General features: G+C 41.4%; 1 protein-coding gene across 6 annotated transcripts in view; it reads left to right on the plus strand.

Annotated features, from left to right (window-relative positions):
• Positions 1-20887, plus strand: part of SPTBN1 (spectrin beta, non-erythrocytic 1) — a 135626-nt gene that overhangs the window by 46671 nt on the left and 68068 nt on the right. The window contains exon 1 of one of the 6 annotated variants that reach the window (XM_049799688.1): positions 10146-10707. The exons of 4 other annotated variants lie outside the window; for them this stretch is intronic. In XM_049799688.1, coding sequence (XP_049655645.1) covers positions 10599-10707 — 109 coding nt within the window. In that variant the 5' untranslated portion in view covers positions 10146-10598. Of the gene's footprint in view, positions 1-10145; positions 10708-20887 lie in introns of those variants that run through there. One more of the 6 variants, XM_049799687.1, reaches the window with a different exon arrangement.

A 20887-nucleotide genomic window follows, 5' to 3' on the forward strand; every position in this document is an offset into this window, starting at 1 on the left:
GGACTTGAAAATCAGTGTACTAATTTTAATAACAGCAAGTTGTTAAGGAAAGAGAACTCAGCGGTATATTGATGCTTGTAAATCAGGTTTGAAGGGCATATGAAGGATTCATTTGACACTAAACAGAAATAAAAATCTTACAGCAGTGAAACTGCAGATGCATCTTCTCAGCACTGGCATGGCAGTGTTGGTTATTAGTTCATGTTTTTGTTCAGTAGCCAGAGGCCTAATGTAGACTTACTCAGGTGGGCATGAAAGGGTTTATTTTTTAAAAATATTATTTTGCTCAAATAAAAGCTGATGGGATTCTTTTAACAAGAGCTTTTCCAAATGTTGACCTCACCCAACGCTTTCCTTCTGGATTGTACTTCTGGAACGATTTCTTAGCTGTAGTTTCTAAGCCGCAGTACTTTACCAGAATCTGTAGGAGGCTGGTGTTAAAAACAGGAGTATCATTTTGCATGTTCTGTGTCATGCAGGCATCAAGGGAGAGAGCAGGGCAGCAGAGAAGCTGATATACTTAGGCATGTCACCTGCAGAGCTGGCTGTGACTACTGATGAACACTGTGCTCTTATCGTAGAACAAGAAAAAGTTTAGCCCATCTGTCACTTTGCTTTGAAAGTTGCTGGTGGAGATCTGTTTCTAAAGCAAATAGCAAAAACAAGACAATAAGTAATGTTTTTTTCTTAGCATTTTTATTTTTAAAGATCATCCGTAGACTGGCCCAAAAAGAAGTGTCACTGTATGCCTATGGTACATAAAATAACTTTCAAGTAAATGTGAACAACTTGTTTTCTGTGATGTCCCATCAAAAATGGAATTTGGTACAGAGGTCATTTTTATCTCATTGCTATAGTAACATGATTTTTGGTATCAGTTATTAATAGTTTAGGGGTTTGCTCTCTCTCTTTAGAATAAACAAGTAGCGTGCAAACTATGTGGAGGTGTAAGTCAGATTCTTTGTAGTCTAATTAGATACCAGATCCATGGTCCAATGTAGCTTCCTAAGTATAGAGCCAAGCTTCTGAAAAAAAGTACTGCTGAATGTAACTTAGGAGTTTCCTGGAATCATGCATGCTTGTCTGCTTCCTGGATAGTATTTATGATTACTTAGTAACAGAGTGATGCATGAAAGTGATTGTGTCCTGGTGAATAACTGTGGTCTGGCACACATTGCTTGGGCAGGACAAGTGGAGCTGGAAAAAGAGGCTTTTTGCATCTTTGGGGAGGGAGCAGGATAGGAGCAGTTGCTGGCAGCCCCACTCTGGAAAGTCTGACAGCTGCAGTCATTTTATATCTCTGATTAAATTCTTTCAAGACTAAGCAATATTGAGTTGGACATGTACATGGGAGAGCCCAACATGTTGCCAGCAAAGAGCCTGTATTGATGGATCTTGAGATCTTTGAATTCCTGTGCCTTAAGCTCCTGGACTGGAATACAGGTACCATATAGGTTTCTCATAGTTTCTTGAGGAGAACTCCAGACAAATGCCAGTCCTTATTCACAAAGGGCTGATGCTATGCTTGGACAGCAATTTAGCAAAATAAGGTATGAGAGAATTCTGTACTGTAGTTAAGAAGTGATTAAATATAAAAAGCCATCCGTACGTAGAGGAAGAAGATGGAAAAGTGATATGTGTGTGCTGACTCTGTGTGCATGTGTGTATCTGCTTTTAGTATATTACCAATTAAGTACCCATAAGGGTAATCGTGAAAGCAGGTAAATCCGCTTTATCATACCTGCGTATTAGACACATTGGCACTGCATTGACTTCCATAGTGTGCCTACTTACTTGCACTGATTTTAGGTGAGAACTATGCCTTAGTTCCCAGACTGGCACAGCACAGCATGCTCCAGTCTATTTTAGTTTTCATCGTCCATTCATCACCATGGCATCAGGAAAGAGTAAAAGCACCAGGGGATGTGCTTTTGGCTGCCTGCAATGCTGAGATGAGTGAGATGCAGCGTTCTGCATCAGCTGAAGCAGGGACAGGCAGGCCCGGCACGGAGAGGCAGGGGAGGATTTGTGAAGGGAAAACCCTCTGGCTGCACCAGCTGCTCAAGGAAAGGAAGAACACTCACTGTGAATTACTTTCCATGCAGTTAGTGAGAGCTAAGCTGGGCACAATAGTAGAGCTTGGATAAAATCATGCTGAATTTGATGATTTAGGAGGAGACTCACCAGCCAGGTTGTCAGCTGGTATAAACTGGCATTCTCCCTTGGCTTCTGTGAGACCATGCTGACTTACACCAGCTAGGAACCTGACCCATAGCGCCCATCATGGGAAACCTGAAGACTGAGAAGACTATAAAGTTCTTTGCTGTGGGAATCAATGTTTTAGGGATATTTAATACAGAGAAACCATGGGACCATTCATTGAAATGAGATTGTTTTTAGATAATTTGCTGAGTCATCTTAATGGAAAGGATTTCTTGCGTGCAGAAAATACCTGCCAATAAATTATGACTTTTATCAGGGATGAGCTTGGCTGTGGCTGCATTTCAAAACCTAGTCGTGAGCCTGTAATTTAAAAGAAGTCTTTCCACAAAAAATGCGTATGCAGAAGAGAATGTTCTCGTCTCATGTCTTTAGCATCTAACTAGCGATGTTTCTGTATTTATTCAGCCAAATCTGCAATGTGCCTTGCATTTTTCCTTCTATTTGTTGCTTGGATACTGCATGAAAGCACTCCCTGAAGTATAAATAACATCTAGCAGAGCATACTGCAAAGTGAAGTTCAATACAGGATTAAAAAAATGTTTACCAATTTCTGTGAACCTTGGATCTCTTGTAATGGGGAAAGATTAGTGATGAAATCATTCTCTCTGATCAGAGCTTTGATTCTTATCTTGAGGTAATATCCTGGAGAGATATAAACCCAGATTGCTTTGAGATGAGTTGCCTTGATGGGGAAGAAGCAAACAGAACAGGAACAGGGATGAGGACCAGACAAGCAGAGAGGAGGATGAAAATTCACTTCCAAGTTCCACTTTTTTAGTTTCTGGCATTCTTCCTGGCAGTTTTGAACTCTTCTAGTGAGCAATGCAAACACTACTGGTTTTTTTTGCCAACTACTTTGTATGTGTATGTTGTATGATGATTTTTTGAAGTTTTGCTTCCTTTAAATGTTACTAAGCCTTTAAGGCGGATGGGTGTCAGACGTGGACAGTATTTGTATATATAAGTGTATAATATGTTATATTTATTCTATACATGATATTTAAATGAAATGTGGTTTGCTCTGGAGTAAAAACTTCATGAGTTTCAGACAGTTGGTACTTGTGAATTGATCACTAAGCTTTGTTTGCAGAGATAGGCAATTCCCAGATGGGGAAATTTCGTGGGTGAGATTCGATGAAAGATGGTTTTCGAAAATAAACATAAAGATGTCTCTTTTATATTGGCTTTAAAAAAATGAGGCTTTCAGCTCATGTTTCTGCATCTAGTATGCTTTTTTTAAAGAAAAACTTCCAACAGTTTCTTTTTCTAACGTTTTCCTTCTCTCTCATTTTGACTGAACTACAGGATCAGCACAAGCCTGTACTATGTCAGCTTTTCTGGAACTTTGTTGCTTAGGTATAAGAGGATCTAAAATTCTGTAGGGAACCCAAGTAACTTCAGAGGTTTTTAATTTAGGGGCTCAAGCTCCTCCAGTTATGGAACTGGCAAAATGGAGAGGTACTTTTCTGTTCCTCTCCCCTAAACTGACCACATGTGAATGTGGTTGGTCACAAATGGGATGTATTTGTGAACATTAATATTGTTTATATGCTTTTCTGTTCTATTTATGTGAAGCAAGGGAAACAGTAGAAATAAACACTCTGGCTTATGGAGGTTTGTAAAGATCTGTGTGTTCTGCTTGTTGTTTTCACCCAATTTCCATTTTGCTCAGGAGTAGCAGGAGATTTAATTTTCATGTCTGAGTGACTATGGTGTAGCAAAAGTGCATCTTCTGTGTTTGTGGTCAAACTGGAAAAAAAAGAAAACGGTGCAAAAGGAAGAAAAGAAAAAGGAGGGTGGGAATCTCTCTTTCTCTCTCTCTTACATATTAACGTAGATGCAATTCCAATAGAGAGGGAGAGGAGGGGATGAAAGGCAATGAAAATAATTCCAGCTTCTAAGAAAGCACATTAAAACCCATAAAAAAGAATTTTCTGGATGAAAATCAAGAAGTGTTTTCATGCCAAAATTTCACAGAAATCGAGTACGTTAAGTGCATACCTGTGCACCTTGCTTGATTTTAATAGAGTTTTTAAGGGTTATTAATCTAAGTCAGGGAGCAAACCCAAGTGCATTTCGTGGGCCACAAACAAAACCTGTAAATGTAGTTGTTAAGAGTTTTTCAGGGATGGCTTCCCTGCTTTGATGAGTTCATGGAGTATGGGAAGCAGTACAGTTCAGAAGAACCCATTTGGACTGGAATACAAACCATGATTTCATCCAAAGACGAGTGCCTCCTGTAGCTCTTCCCTGCGAGCTCTCCTGGCAACTGTTCCACTGTTGCAGTTAGCAAGGACATGCTGTTACAAAAGTCATGTCAACTTTCCAGTTAATCTGGGACTTGTGTAAACTGAAACCTGAAACCAGGTGGAACTGACCCAGTTTCAGTAATAAGTTGATATTCTGGCCTGGTTTGTGAGATGATTCCCAAAGGTTTCGTGCTGCTTTGGTCTCAGACATCACAACCTACAGGTTCATCTGGAGCCCAGAGCTGGTTTGTGCCTGGGACTCGGTGCAGAGCTGCTGTAAGGGCAGCCTGGACATGGCAAAAGGAAAACCTGTGAACAGACCCTTCTGTAATAAAAATCCTTGTCTCTTGCTTTTTAATCTGCCCCTTTCCCTTGCCTTTTGATTGCATTGGCTCTCCCAAGCCCACGTGAGTAACAGAATATATCTGGAAGGGACTTGGAGGAGCAAATGCCTTGGTATTTGCCACTGACCTAAAAATCCCCTTTAAAGAGAAAATTGAAATACTTTCTGAAATGGAAGTGTTACCTAAGAGAAGATCTCTTGTTTTGTTTGTATTTATTTTTACCTTCTGAGACAGTTGCTAAGTATTGCAGGAAATGGCAGGTTTATAAGATGAATGGTTCTCTTCCCACTAATACCTGCAGAAGAGGTAATTAAGTTGGCATGCTAATTTCTGCTTAGTGTGTGGGCTGCTTCTCTCTGTGTTCCAGCACCTTAGATATAAACTGAAGGGAAAACAGCTAACTCTTCAGGATTAATGTTATGCAAATTGTCAAACATGATAAAAATAACTATTTCCTATTACATTCTAGAACAATCCACAGCAAAAGCCATCTTTCCTTACTCTGTTACATATATAGGGATAGATTCTGGTTTTAGTGTGTAGATGGGCATATCAGCAGAGAAGTCAAGAAAGGCAAGCATGATTATGAGTTTTCAGTTCTTAACTGTGGTGCTGAGGGGATGTGTAAGAACTTTACCCTCTTTCAGGAGAAGAGCAAAAGTTTTGTGATTTCTGTGGCATTTTAGATTAATAAATCATCCTTTTTATCTTGTAATTTTTTTCTAGTTAGTCACCAGCTAGAGAATTTACAAGAGCAAATAAGAGTAAAGAGAAAAGACAAGGGTGATGATTAACCAGATTCGTAATTATTGTAAGCTCTGGCGTGCATTCTGCTTCCCATTGGAAAGATAATTGTCTCTCGTGGAGTTGTAAAATCGCATCTTTCTTTCAGAATGCAATGGTACAAAGCGTGCATTTGTTTCGTGGTACCCAGGGGATGTTTTGTGCATTGCTTTTCTTGGTTTTTCATGAATGCATTAAGTGAATGTATTTTGAGGGTGAGCCTGTTTTGGACATTGAGTCTACTACATGGACTATCTTCACTGTTGACCCAGTAAAGCCAGCCAATATTGGTTGACTTTATTGGTGGAAGATAGTGTAGTTTGATGAGGAATTTCTAGGTATTCCAATTCTAACGAGGCTCTGTGAGTAATACTAACGCTGCACGCTTACCAGTTATTTTCTGCAAAAGTTATGAACTGGATCCTTGGCCAGGAATTTCTTAGAGAGGGTTTTTTGCCTATACTTTTTTTGAGAATATGCTAAGAATTTTCTTAAGGGACTTTTTTTGGCTGAGAAAAGGAGTAGTTTTGTTCAGTCTTAGAAACATTGTTGATTAGAGATTTGGATGGTAATTTTGCTAGATCTAACATTAATTTTTTCCTTAGAAACGTTATTTTTTTCCTTTGTGATAGGAGCCCATTCACTTCAGCAATTTTCAGAACCACATAAAGACAGATCCCGGGACAGATCCTTTTCTGTTCTGGGGTAAGCACCTCCCTCCAGATGTTATTTGTACATTCATAATATTACTGTAATCAACCTCTTGTTCTCCTTGAGGCTTTGCAAACCTCTGATTGTGTCAACTAAGTCACACTGTGTTATGGTTAAGTGGATAATAATTTGCACTTTTATTTACTCTTAACAAGTACACAAATAATGCAAGCCATCATTACCAGCCAAGTACTATGGGAGAGGTACAACTGAAAGAATGAAAGCAAAAATTATTTCACAGCTATGGGAGAAAAGTGAGAACAAAATTTAGAGGGGGGAAAAAATCCAACAAAACCCTCCCTCTCTAATATACTAAACTTACTATATGATTTGGCCCTTATTTTTCTCCAACACTGTAATCAGTGATGAATTACTCCATCAACAATTTCAAGCAGTATTGATTTGGTAAGTTACACTTGGGCCAGTGCTAAAAGTTATCTTTGTCCTTTAAAGTATTAATTCCCCTCCATAGCACATTACCTAATTAGTATTGTCAGGGGCTGAGTCAATTAAAGAGAAACAGAGATAGTGAGTAGAAACCAGGTATAAAAAAGGGCTCAGCATGCTAGAGCCTTGTGATCGATTTGATAACAGGTCTCAAGTTTACTAATTTGGAGTCAACAGCAAACGAATGTATTGGGATTGATGTGACTCAAAAATCGGAACTGGCAGGATCCCCATTTTTAAGAAGCCTTGCTACATAGGGTGTAGTGTTGCACGAATACAGACAGATCCCCATTTTGCTTTGCTCTTTCTACGGAATTAGCACCAACCTGTGAAGTGGAGCCTTCAAAATGTACGCCAGAGGCCCAGGAAAGCAGCAGTAATGCTTTGGCAGATGAGTCAGCAGCACCTGGCGATTAGGGCCATCCCCAGGAGCTGATACGATCATTAACAAAGGCTGTCACATCTGTTGCTTGGCGACCTGTTGTTCAGCCCAAATGTCAACCTGGATGGCAGCTAAAATGAGGTCACAATTTCACAGTGAGTGCTGCCCGAGTCCTCCACAACGTGTTAGGGTCTTCCATCTCTGTTTTTCAAATCTTGAACAAAATAAGCTCAGTTCAAACACAGATTCTTCCCTTACCCTTTAGCTGTCTCCCTACTCGCTGTGTAGCCTGCACTGCTCCATAACCGCTGCAGTTCTTTCTCTTTAAGGTATCATTCAGTGCTACTGGGCAGGCCAGAATTGGGGGGGGCAGGAGGGGACATGGACAAAAAGACTCAAACCCCAACTTTTGTTCAGTGTTTCTTGGGAGTCTTAAGCTTACCAGATTCAGTTGTCCCAGAGGGGACAATCTGAAGTGTACATTTGTGTATGTGGTATTAATGTTTTATGACAGGGTGGGGAAAGCCAGTCTGTGTTTTATATGGGTCAAAGCCAAACAATTGTTTTTAGTTTTTAATGGTTTGCTTTTGTAATATTTTACTTTTTAATATTTATAATAATGGTCACGTGCATTAGTGTGTTGCCTACCAAAGGTGTTGGGAAAGCTTTCAGCTGGGGAAAAGTTCCTGGCTCCTGATTTACGGCCTTCATGGTGTTAAAAACGCGCTAGCTCTCCTGTCAGTCACTTAGACTTTAGTTTTACCTTCTGAGCTTGCATAGCAACACCTGTTTGCTCAAGGTGGGACAGTAATGAGCTGATATGCCTGCAGGTAGGGCCTGGCTGCCTGCCTGCTCTGGAGGGGAAGGGTTTCGTTTAATTATAACGTACGTCAGGCATCGCAGGCAAAAGCTGCTGTTGGTAGAAAGCTGCAGGAAAAGAATTTGTGACAGAAATAAGCCTGTACTTGTGTGCTGGGTAAAACGTGCTCCTGTAGCTTTGGGGGAGTTTGCATTTGTATATAAACGGCTCAGTTTACTGAGCTCTGTTCTGGTGAATTTTGGAGCCTTTTTTATTTTTGTGTTGCCCTTCTTCCCTCCCACCCCAGCTTGGAAATCCCATGGCTACAACTGCAGCAGCGTGTGGGTCCCTGCATGCTGGAGGGACAGCTGGCTGTACAAAGATGATCAGGGGAAGGTTTAGCAGGAACAGGGGACTCGCCGTGCCACACCACTGCATTGCTGTCTGGAGAGCAGCATCCTGCCTGCTGCAGTGGCAAGTGCAGGTTTTTCCTCAGATCCTCTTTTCACCTTGCATTTAGGGCACAAGCCTGCAGTACCTTGGTCCCCTGTACAGCGGCATTTTAGCTGCCCCTGTGGACAATAGTTTTTTCCATGACACTGTAAAATCTGGCTTGGTCAGCTGAATAGTCTTTAGTGGCCAAGTGTAGGTAGTGCTGAAAGGATTGAAGGCCAACTTTCAAAAATGTTTTAGGTTCTACTTGAGGTCTGCTGTAGTACCAAAAGCCTTGTGTAAATACAGCTATATTGATAAAAAGGGGTTCACTGAAATATGCTAGTAAAAGCCCTTCTGCATCAGTATAATAAGCAACCTGGACTAGGGCTATGTTGTTGTTTTAAATAAAACAGTATAGTTAAAAGCCATAAATATTTTAAGTGTATTTATGACCTTGGGAGCAATGTGCCAGGCACTTTCAGCAGTCCATATGTTTTTGGAAACCCCCAGCTTCAATTGAGAAGTGTTGACTTCCATCACTTCTCCCTAAATTAGCAGTGTTCATGATTGGACTTCTTGCACATTTGTTTCCTGGTGTGTTGGCTGGTTGAATTTCCACCCTACGCCTAGCAGGAGCTAGGGCTGCAGCGAGTCAGTGGGAGTGGACTGAGCTTCTCCCACAGGAGTTGTCCTCACATAAATTACTATATGACTAAAAACTTGTGAAACGGCAGTATCAAAACAAAGGCAACATTTTGAAATGTTTATTGAGGGGACGGAGTGGGAGGAGAAGACAACATGAATTCCATTTGAAAGGAATTTGGAAATGCAAGAGAAGGAAAAAAAGAAATTTTTGTGTGAACATTATCAGCAGTTTTAAAAATGAACAGGCAAATGCTACATGCTGAGAATGTGAATGTGGAACTGACCTTTTAATTTCACTTATGAGTAATTGAGGGCTAGGAGCTCACGCCCCTGAGGGAAAACTGACATCCTCTGCCTAATGCCAGCTGCAGGAATGGACTTCCAGTACCTAGCCCTGCCGCTGCTGCTGATGTGCACGTTTATATTGCAGAAGGGTATTAAGGTGCCAAGGGGAGGCAAGGCATTCTTATTTACGTTACAGCCCTTCCCCTCCAGTGCACAGCCCAGACAACCACTAATCTTGCAATAATACCCAGCATGCTGATAAACGGGCAAGGTGCCACATCCAGAGGACATGTCAAAATCCTCAATATCGACAAGTAACATAAAATGAAGCGACAGGAATTGGCTGGTTAAAGAACCTTTTCACAGAGCTTTCGCTTGTTCCCAGCGTGCTGGAGCGTACATCTTTCTGCGTCCCCTCCTCGCTTCTTGCTAAATACCGAATGAGTGCCGCTGCTGTGTGCGTGCGTGTGTCGCTTTTTCAAGTGAACGGACTTGCAGATAAATAAAGAAAAAGCGCCCTCCTTTTCGTGTGATAGTAATCTGAGACTTTTCCGTTACATGAGGCTCTAAACAAAAGATTGTAATTCCACCGGCTTTGCTCAGGAAGATACCACCATCTGCTGTGGCCCTGGCAGCGTGTTGGGAGCCGAGGCCTTGGGGACCCCATGACCACCTTGCCCCCCTCCCCGGCTCAGGGCTGTGCGGGCTGGGCCCGGCGGAAGAACTTGCTCCAGCCTTGCTGCTCCGCCGCCCCTTCGCCCTTGGTACAGCCTTCGTTTCCTCCACGGTGCTCTATGGTAATCAAGTGACATCAGCCCGCAGCCGGGCGGCTGCTGATTATATTACAAACCAGCAGAAAGGTCTGAGGTGTGCGCGGCTCCTGGAAGTGCTGGCGAGGACGGCAGCGCCTGGCTCCGTGCTGCTTTTACTTTGGGCTGAATCGCAGGCTTGCTTTTATTCGATTTATTTTCGCCAGAGCCAGACAAGCGTTTGAAACCAGATTCGAGCACTTGAGTTGCCTATAGTGGAGTAGTGGGGGTGAAAAAAAAAACCAAACGCCACCAAAAAAACCCCCTCATGGTGCTTTAAGTTTGAATCCGGTACAGACAACTTACCGCCAACCCACACTGCTGGATTTTGAACCGAAGCTGTTATTTACTTAGGGCTCAGTGAGAGCGTCTTCTCTAGGGACTGAAGCCAAACTACTGAGGAAGCTGGGATTTACTTGGATGTATGGTAGAGAAACCTGTGGTTCCTTTATGCTGCAGTTCATCGTATCCCTCTGTTACCTGTAAATGGAATTACAAAAATCAACAAGTATGCCCGGGCCATTGTCTCCAGGATATGCATCTCAGGTGCCGTATAACTATAATCAGTTAGAAGGAAGATTCAAGCAGTTACAAGGTAAGCCTGTGCTGTTGGGTTTTTTTTTTTTGTTTGGGGTTTTTTTGTTGTGTTTTTTTTTTTTTTTTTTTTTTTTTGTAGGTGTTGCTATGGTATGATCCCCGTAAACATGTTAGTCTGGGCTTGTTCTCGTTGCATCAAGGTGCTAATGAGAGGCCGAAAGTGGTGCTATAGGAAAAAGCTTTGAGTTCTTTTAAGAGATACTGTGTGGCTTTTATCTCTCTGAAGGTGTCCTCAGTCTTACGCAGTACTAAGATGCATGTCCTCGTCTGAGCCAACTCAGCATTACAGATGAGGACTAACCCAGACCAAGTCACTTAGAACAATAAGGGCGAGACTGAGGAAGTGGTCTTTCTATTTATTTTAACCTTAATTAAAATACAGTCATAACTCTAGAAATTAATCATAAAATCCTGGCTTGCTTTGGGTGCAGTTTGCAGTGTGGGAGCCCTTTCTGATTCCCTGTGTACCTCCTGTAAAGGCGGGTAGCTTAATGTCTTCAAATGAAGAATAGTTGCATAATTTCCAAACGAATTAGTTTGGTCATGTAGTAGAAGATCTCCAAGAAAGCATTCATGTACTTTAACATTCTCAATTTTCTTCATTTTGTGTTACTCTACTTTTAGACAGTCCTTTAATGTCTTCCCATTATATTCTCTATCTGTGTGAGAAAACAGACGTTTCTTTTGGGGAGTGGTTGTATGCTCTCTAAAGGGCAGGCCTCTGACCTGTGCTGGAAATCCAGATCATTAGCAGTGCAGCAGAGGAGGGTTGTGCCCAGCATCTCTCTGCCTCAGACAGGGTAAACCAAGCTCTGCTGTTTCTCTGTATAAGGCATGTGCCAGGGATGAATGAACTCTAGCATTGCAGTTTCAAAATAAAAAAGAACTCTTAACCAAAACCAAACCTCCTCCTCCTTTACATCCATGTGACTCCATAAATAATCCCAGAGCAGCCCGAGTACAGGGAAGTTCAGCCCTTCTGTGCATGTTTCTTATTTTACTCTGGTGTGTGCCACAAGTGTGGTCCTGAGGTTCCTGTCAGAGAGGGAGGAAGAGCCTGGTTAGTGCAAAAAATGTTCCTATTTGTTGGCGTAAGGAAGGAGGGGGGAAAAAAATTCATTCATAGTACTTTGTTTATCTTGTAAACTGGCTCACAGTAATGGCTGCATACTGGATATAAGAAGATAAAATGACACTGGCAACACAGACATTCCTCAGGCAAGGCATGGAAAATCCGGGCTCCGAACTTGCACACGAGGGAATGCGATAGAGGCTTTATCTTGGATATCTGTCAGATCTTAGGCTGCGGTACTTGCTTTAAAAAGAAGGTACTTGCTTTAAAAAGAACGAGGTAAGTTTGTGGCACAGGGAAAAAAAATACTGCCTCACGCCTCTTTCTTTGCTGGTTAAGTTAGCAGTCTAAAAAAGGCAGATTTTATCATTTTCAGGGTCACTGCTTCAGGAATCCATTATCTGTGTGTTTACATCACATTGAAAGAGGAAAGCAGACCGCAGTGTTGAAAGCACAGAAAGTGAGTTTTCCCTTCAGTGGAATGCACTGTGTTGACTTAAAAAAAAAAAAATTAAAAAAAAAAAAAATTGCAATGCTCTCCTTAAATGTACTGCATTTTCTTCTAACAAAAGAGATAAAATGCAGTGAATTCTCCTGCAATTGTAAGGAGTAATTTTGCAGCAGACCATCCCATAGCTGTTTACTCACATTGCAGAGAGGGTAGACAGGCTAGAAAAATAGTGCTGCCAATGATCTTGTTCAGGGTGGAGCTTAGGTACAGGAAATGTTTTAAATTATACACTAGATACTCCATGAAATGCTAAATAACCATATAAAATATTGTGTGCTGTAAAGGAAGTGGCTTAACTCTGCTGACACAGAAGGTGTCTTTCCTTGGATTAATGGCTCTCTGAAGAATATCTAAAAAAGCCGTTAATTTGTAGTTGTGAGATTTCAAGATGATTCTTGTCCTCTTGCTGGAAGGCTCTGGTGAAAACATTGGGTGTTCTGTGGCATTGCTCAGTGCATCCAGACTCAGACCCAGCAAGGATGAGCTGAACATATGTAATATTTTTAAATTACAAATTTATCTCCAGTTTCACCTTCCTCACTGTGAAAGTGTACAAACAAGTAAAAGCAGGTATGTTTCAAACCACCTTCAGTCTCTGGTAAAAAGTACCTTTTGAAGCTTTCCTGCCTTTTTATTTTTGTGTTTTCCTCCTTTATAACAGTGTTTCATCTGCCTTGCCTCGGGTAGGACAGCTCTCTAGAGCAGCACTAGTATTGACACCATACAGGGTTACTGTAGCCTCTACTCATGTTCTTCCCGCACTGAATTTGCCCCTCCTTTTTCAGTTCCTAGAATTCTCATGGGAATCCACAGCTTTGCACTAGATTATAGCAAGGTGCTGTTTAGATCCAGTGAAGGTTGGGAGTTTTCCTTAAAAAAAGCGCTTAGGAGCATATTATTTTGACTAAAATAATACAGAGCAAGTCCTCAGGCCCTGTACGAAGCAGAAGTGTGATCAGCAATGAGTAGAGGACAACTTTCTCTGATCTCCTCTTTCCTAAGATAGACAATACGTTAGATTTGGCACTGGCAGCTTCACATGAGAAGAAAAGAGGAGCCAACCTAATTCTTCCCGGGCCAAAGCAAGTTCAGATCATAAGTGATCACCTAGGCACTCCCTACATTCCACCTCTTTTAAATGCCTTGAAGTGATGATTGTAACGAAACTTTGTTCAACTTGATGATGATTGTGGAGCATTTAAAGCAGATTTTCCAGCCCTGTCCCACTGGGGTGTGAAGCCAGTGCAAATTGTGGGACTGCCCTGAAGGGACCAGACTGGCTCCTTCTGCGCCTGGGAAGGGTCACCTTGCAGGAGATCCCAGCTCCCATTTGCCTTGATGGGCTGGAGTGAAGCAGGATGTGGCAGAAGACAGTGCTGCAAGTGAGTCAAGGCTGGCTTTGTGTTAAAAGAAACCCTGAACTCGTGTGCATTATAATTGAGAATTTTAGCATACTCAGTCCTTGTGCTTGTGAGAATGTTGGCGCAGGTGTGGGGAGAAAAATGCTTTAGCAAGTTCTGTTTCCTTTATTAAGTTTCTGTAAGTTCTGACTATGATTAGTTGGCCCAGTCCTGGAATGATAAGTGAGAGATAGTATCAGTGGTTGCTATCATCTTAAACCTAGGCATGGAGTTTTAGTTCTCATGGCCACTTGTTCAGTAGAAAGGGATTGTCTTGCAGGACTGGAGTAGCTCTCTGCAAGTAAAGACAGGACCCCAAAACTTGTATGTGGAAAACATGTTGCCATGTAGCTTGTGCAGAGTACGTCAGTGGAGAAAATTTGTCCTGCTCGGTTGAGCAATTAAATGAAAAGCAAACCGACATGTATTATAACCATAAACCAAGGCTGTCACCTGTGCTACATTAACATGGCAGGATCCCTTGGATTGGCTTGGCGCAGTTGTAGGAGTTGGCAGGAAGAGGTTAATGCAAGTCAGGAATTTGGAAGGAGATCCCTGCAGCTGTATGTATCACTTTCCACAGTGAAGGCAGCCAGAGTCAGTGCCACAGGGAAGCTGCCACCAGAAGCAGCTATCATCACTGCTCACAGGCTCCTTTCCACCTGGTTAACAGGACAGCATGGTATTTATTAACATTGCTGGTATTTAGTAGCTTGGTGACTTTATCAGCTCCCGCAGTGTAACTGGAAAGTTGGGTCTCAGCTCTAAGGCTGTGCCCTAGGTGTGAAATTTCCACTGGCAATTACAAATGTAAAATCTTGGGGGATGGGGGTGAGCTAGATTTGTGCTCCTGATAAATCCCTGGAGGAAAGCCAGCTCTCAAAGGAGCTTTGTGATGTACCCTGCTGTATGGTACATTTCGATTTTGTTTATTTTTTTTTTAATGTTGCATTTCAGATTGGAAACTGGAAACTGCTCATTTCTAGTGGGAGCCTGATGTGTTTTGGTGACCAGGCTGCCTGGGTGGAAGTGCCTTTATTTTATTACTACTTTTGAGCCGTGTTAGAAATAGTATGGTTTGAAAAACTCGACACCTATTGTAGTGACCACTGGAATAAGCCTGTAGGAAAGGTGAGCTCTCTTTCCCGTCAGAGGTGTTTAAGCTGGCTTTAGGTCAATTCTAAACTCTGTTTCATGGCGAAAAAAGACTGACCGTGGCTACCCAGCACTACCTGCACCAGAAACCAAAATGCAGTTGTGTGAGTATCTTGGGCGTTTGGGGCAAACCCCCTGTTCTGATAGCAGTGCTCATCAGCAGGGGAGCTCCTTGGCTGTGTAATCCTTTGATCTGCAGTGACCCAAGTAGGTTTGGTCTGCGCTTGGGTTTGGCATAAAAAGAGACACACACAGTTTCTATTTTTTAAGTTGTCAATGATAATCAGCTTCGATAATACAGGGATCTGTATGCATAGATTAGTTCCCATCCAGGCTGCAGAACAGCAGGAAAAGTTTCCTGTTTGTTTTTCTTTTTCTATTCTGAAGCAGGGCTTCCCCACAGCTTTTCCTGCAAGAAAATCTTAGCCCCAAATTCCTGCCTATGCCCAGGGATAAACGGGGAGCTCCCACTGTGAACTGACAAGTTGGCAGGAGTTGCTGAAGTACTGTCCTGGGCTAAGGCAGTGACATCTACTGCTGCACCCAGGCTCCTCTGAAGTTATGGGGGTGCCCTTTGAAAAGACAGTTTCAACAGCTGTCTTCCTTGCTGCAAGATCTACCTTTTAAAGGATTTCAGTCTCCTGCGAGCAGTGACCTGCATAGCTACAGGCGGTGATTAGTGAACTGAAGGACATCCTACTTTGTCTACCAAATTGGTCACTGGCATTTCTTGTTATGGTAATTACTGTTAAAGGTGAAATTCAGGAAGGCTGAATTTCATTCCAGATAAAATATGTCTGGTTGACGTGGATCCCCCCCCCTCCCCCCCCCGCCCTCAGATCCACTGAAGTTGCAAATATATTCATATTCCTGTGGCAAATTTTGCTTGATTTTCTGCTGTCTGCAACGGCTCCAAAGCCTGCATGTGTCAAAGCATACTTCAGTCTTCTGGCTTTGGTGAACACATGAGCACAAGCTACATGGTCAGAAGCCCTGTCAGATTTGCAAAGAGTTTTTAAGTGATGTCAAATGCAGTGTGTTGAATGTGCATTTCTGTGATAACTGGGCCCTTTTTCTTTCCAATGTAAAGATTCCTGCAAACATATCTGAATCCTAGACTCAGTTTTAGGGCATTTTAGCCATCTGAAACAAAGATGGTAGCTGAATATTGGTGAAAGTCTTCTCTGTCTAGAAATATTTCAAATGTACAGGTTATAAAAGTGATCTTGCCAACTAATTGTATGTATAATTTAGGGATTTAACTTGGAGGAAATGACTGGATAAGAGTTGTAACTAACATGTCCAGGTTCTTCATTAAAATAGACATTTGTAGCAAATCACTTCCTAGGACTGTATTTGTCTACTCATAAAACCAACTGGTCTAACTTCAACTCTTCGCACATCCCATTGTTGCACAGAACTGATGCAGAGAATCACGGTGACACAAGGCTACTCAGAGCTGCCTTATTTCTGCCCTTTCCAGAAGTAAAAGCCTACAATTCCATTGTAGAAATTGTGGAATGACACACAGATGCCATTATTTATTCCTAAATATTGCAGCAGGGTACAGGGAATCTGTGCTTCATGCCCTTTTCTTCGGACAGGGACTGATGAAGTGAGTACAGCCAGAGGTGAAAGCCATGTTTCAGTGACTATGCATGTTGTCTGTTAATTTTGTTATGCATAAACTATCTAACTTTGCCTCTACGCTTTTTAAATTTTTGCCTGAATGATGTATAGCAAACCTTTGGAAGAAGGTTTTGCAGAACCTTCTGGAATAGTTTTGTCTATGAAGGATAAACTTCAGAAACACCCAGGAACTTAAAGAAAGCATTCAAACCTTTCACTCCCATTCTCTCCTAATCCTGATAATTAAGAAAAAAAAATCTCACAAAACTAAGTATGAGATTTTGAGGAAAATTTAACAGAAAGTTCTTGTGAAAGACTTTTTCAGAATGAACAGTGAGAAACAAAGTCCAACTTTATTTTGTATTTTCCCTGTTTTAAAGGGCTGTATGGCAACTCCATCTTTACTGCTAGATAAACTGTTACCATGGCTCAAGATTAAATGAGGACTAAGGAATTTCTCATTGTTAGAGAAATAAACCAGCTTTTGATAATCCCATAGCTACTGAAGACAACATTTTGCCCCAAATTCCTGCTTTCTTTTTCCAAAAGCTCTGAAATTTCTTTTATGTCTTCAAAATTTCCAGAAATTTACCTTTTCTGGTTATGGGTTTTGGTACTTGTGAAGATACAGAAGGCAAGTTAAAAGAGGACAGGGTAAGGTATTTCTGCTAATATGGTCAGTGTTGATACAGTTGGAAAAGTAAACGTTTAAATTGGATTTGGCTCCTCACTGAAATAACTGAAAATTTACAACTCTCAGCTGTTGCCTCAGGTTTTTTGTAGCCTGTTCTCTTCAGTTTCTATTTAGATTATGTTTGTAGTATCTGTTTTTTAACTGTGTGTATAAGAAACTTAATTTTGAAACAAACAGAAATCTCTAGGCTCTGGAGCATAATTTTGTTTAAAAAAGGACAATTTTGGTGCACTTTTTGTGGTTCTGAAATTGTGAAGTAAACAAAGCTTGTAAGCAGATATTTTCACATGGGACAGTAAGGTATTTTGAATACCCTGGGGGTGATTTGTTGCCAGAGTTAGAACAGTAAAATGGTTTGTGTGATGTTCTTAACTGGTGTAAATCCCCGTAGCTCTGCGAATCTGGAAATACAGCCATTTGTGCTAGCACAGGAACTGGCCCTTTTGTGTTTCTGCATTGGATGTCTCAAATAAGCTAAATGTCACAGACGATCCCAATGTTTTGTAGGCATGTTGTAACCACGTAGGAGTACAGGCTACTATTCCAAATATTTTTCCTATTCAAGAGCCCTATTCAAATTGATTGTGGGTTTTGCCATTAAATTCTGTGGAAAGTGGGGCAATAAAAAAAGACTAGGGACAGAGATGACAGTGGTGATAAAAAGCCAGAACAATGGTAGGCTTTCATTCCTGAGTTCTTTCTCAAATCTGTTTTGTGTTTTCCTCCTTTTTCTTCTCAGTTTCTTTCACCTTTCAGTTTTCTGTTGGGTACATGCTTTGACTATTAAAGTGGATGAAATGCTACCTAAGCTAAGTAGAAATGGTGAAGAAAATCATATTACAGATTTGCAATGTGATTCACAAAATCCCCATTTCCTATTTTCTGTACTAAACTACTCTTCTGTGATATCCCAGAGCAGGATGTGGGGTTTGGTAGGTGCACCCCTTCTGCTTGAGTCTGAATTTCATGTAAGAATTCATTGAAAGAATGTTTGATTACTAACAGCTCTCATGGTCTTTTTGCTCCTGTTTAAGTTGAATCGATAAGTATTAAGTATGTGCTATTAAGTAGCAGGCTGTGACAATGACACATTTTTTCCTTATGTGAAAACGAATTATCTTCGTTGAATAGACAGGTTTGGGAAAACTGTTAAGCCAAATATTGGGAATTAGTCTCCATTAACTTTAAAAGCTGTGGTGAGGGAGATAGAAAAAAGGTGGTTTAGACTCTGCTTGCTCTCCCCACAAGAAATCAAATCTGGAATTTCATTTGGGAATTTATATCTGGGGCTGGCAGGTAATGGTCCTTTTCCCCGTGTTGTCGTCCAAGTGAAGTGACGTAACGACTCCAAAGATGAAAATTGTTTCGTAAGTATTAGGTAAACAACTCCCCTCCCAACTCAAAATTAGTCCTTTCAAAGTAAAGTGTCATTCGTTTGTGGAGAGAATAAGACACTCATGGATTACTCTGCATTCCAGCAGTTCTGAAATTCAGCACAAGAAGAATAAGGTGGTGACCTGGCATGCAGAAGCAGAGGATAACGTGTGCTCCCCACTTGATGGGAGGAGGGCCTTACTCTTCACTCAGCTTTGCACGGTAATTTCATTCGCATACTGAGCATTGTTAGCACCCAGAGTAATTCTGGCCCTACTGTCCTCTGTGATAGCCTGCATGTAATTAAGGAGGGCATGTGAGCCTAAAATTGCTTGCTGCTCCTAGAAACGCATATAGCTGAATCCTTGCATTTCTTTCAGAGAAGAAAAGAGGGATGGTGACCACTCATGCTTGTGACTTTTGATGTGGAGTCTAAGGTCACGATGGCCGGGAGAGCCCACGTTAACACAAAAGACCTTGTACACTTGCTGGTGGAATGAGGGTATCCCGGCCTGAGAGCCTCCTTTGTTGAAAGAGAACTACTGTAGCCAAACTAATATTAACCAGTCTCGTAGCCGTGCTGAATGCCCCACTGTTTCACTTAGAAAGAAGCTTAAAGAAAAAGGCCCTTCAGTTTTGAGGGGAACAGTACAGTTAAGCAGACACGCAGGCAGTTACTGTGGCATAGTCTAGGGGCCATGTTTGTGGCTTTTCAAAGGTCTTGTGAAAGATCGGGCATTACCGAGTGGCCTTTTCATGAGATAACTGGAAGTGCTGTTAATTCCATGTTCAATCAAGTTTGGTTTGTTCATAAAAATATGAGCTGGAATTCTTGAAGGCACAGGCCCAGTTACCATGTACATGACAAACTTACACTGGACAGGGTTAGTTTTCTGTTTGACAGGTAATTGGTAGAATGCACAATCCTGCACTGTTTTTAGTAAAACTATATTAAAGGGGGGGGGGGGCAAGCAGCTCATAAATATGATTTCTCATTTGCAGGTTTTGAATACTTCCCATGTTAGCAAACAGGAAAAGTATCATCCCAAATGGCATCGCACAGGAATTGGTTATTTGTTGTCCCTTGCAGAGACCGCAAATACCTTGGATGATGCATGATCTCTGCTCAAAATGGCCAAGCATATGTTTCTGAGAATTGTTTTGGTTTGGGAGTTGGTTTCTTTAAGTTTTCTTGTCTGTTTTAATTCTATCAGAACTGAATTTTCGGGTAGAATAATCGGAGAATTACATACCAAAGAGACGGTGAAGAAAGTGTGGTGGCAAGGTACAGAAATGATCTGTTATTACCACAGCTCTCTAATCACAAGCAAGGGGTGGCTTTATGCCTGCAAGGATTAAACCAAACAAAGCATTGTTACAAAGAGATTTAAGAGTTTATCTGAACAAAATAAATGCTGGCTGCCCAGATTTTTCTTGTGGAAAAACCCTATGGTTTAATAAAGATACCTAAATTTAACTTAATGGCTTGCCAAACTCTTCAGAAAATCAGCCAATATGCAGAGCCCACTTCTCAGATAATCTAAACCAAGGCAGCCCTGTTAAAGGCAATGGCACTGCACAACAGTACAGCGCCGAGGGACTCGCTCATGGGATTTTGTCTCTCAAATCCAGGCATGCTCCTTCATTCTTCTCAAATAATGACTCCTCTTTGGTTTCAGCTTCTCCACACTGATACCGTATGTTGGGTTCAGCCTTCCCCTTCCAAAAAACCCCCCCAAAACATCAAAAAAAACCCAATTAAAAACCCCAACCAAAAGTCCAGTTCTTAGTGCTCATTTTGTCCAGGCAGTGTTTCCAGTTTTTTGAAATACAATCTGATTATGATTTGGTTCCAGGAAAAAAGGAAAGTGAAAACATGGCTGTCTCAGCTGTAGTCAACTAACTATGGTTTGCTTTGGGTAATAATTAATTATGCATATAGTTTAGTATCTTTCCACAGTTATTTCCAGGAAGACTAGACCTACTCTGGTAGTGCAACGGCCATTTTTTTTCAGGGTGTGTTCCTCTTTTCAGCTTTTCCAGATTGTCTGGCAATATAATGAAAGAGACTGCTCTGAAATTGCAGATGTGACTGTACTTCGATTGCAATTTAACATAAGTAATAGCCGTTATGGAATGGCAATCTAGTAAGGCTCTGAATAAATAGGGGAGGTGTCTAGAAACATCAGATGTTGGTTGGGTTCTGAACTTCTGACCTTTCTGTTATTCTCATGCATGGGGAGTTCAACAGTTTGGCTTAACCCTACCTTTAAATGCCTAGTGTCTCATGTTGTTTAAATAAAAGTAATTCCTTGGGATGGCAGAGTCTGGACCCACAGTGCA

This window comes from Accipiter gentilis, chromosome 5 (assembly GCF_929443795.1).
Source record: "Accipiter gentilis chromosome 5, bAccGen1.1, whole genome shotgun sequence".
Taxonomy (NCBI): Eukaryota; Metazoa; Chordata; class Aves; order Accipitriformes; family Accipitridae; genus Astur; species Astur gentilis.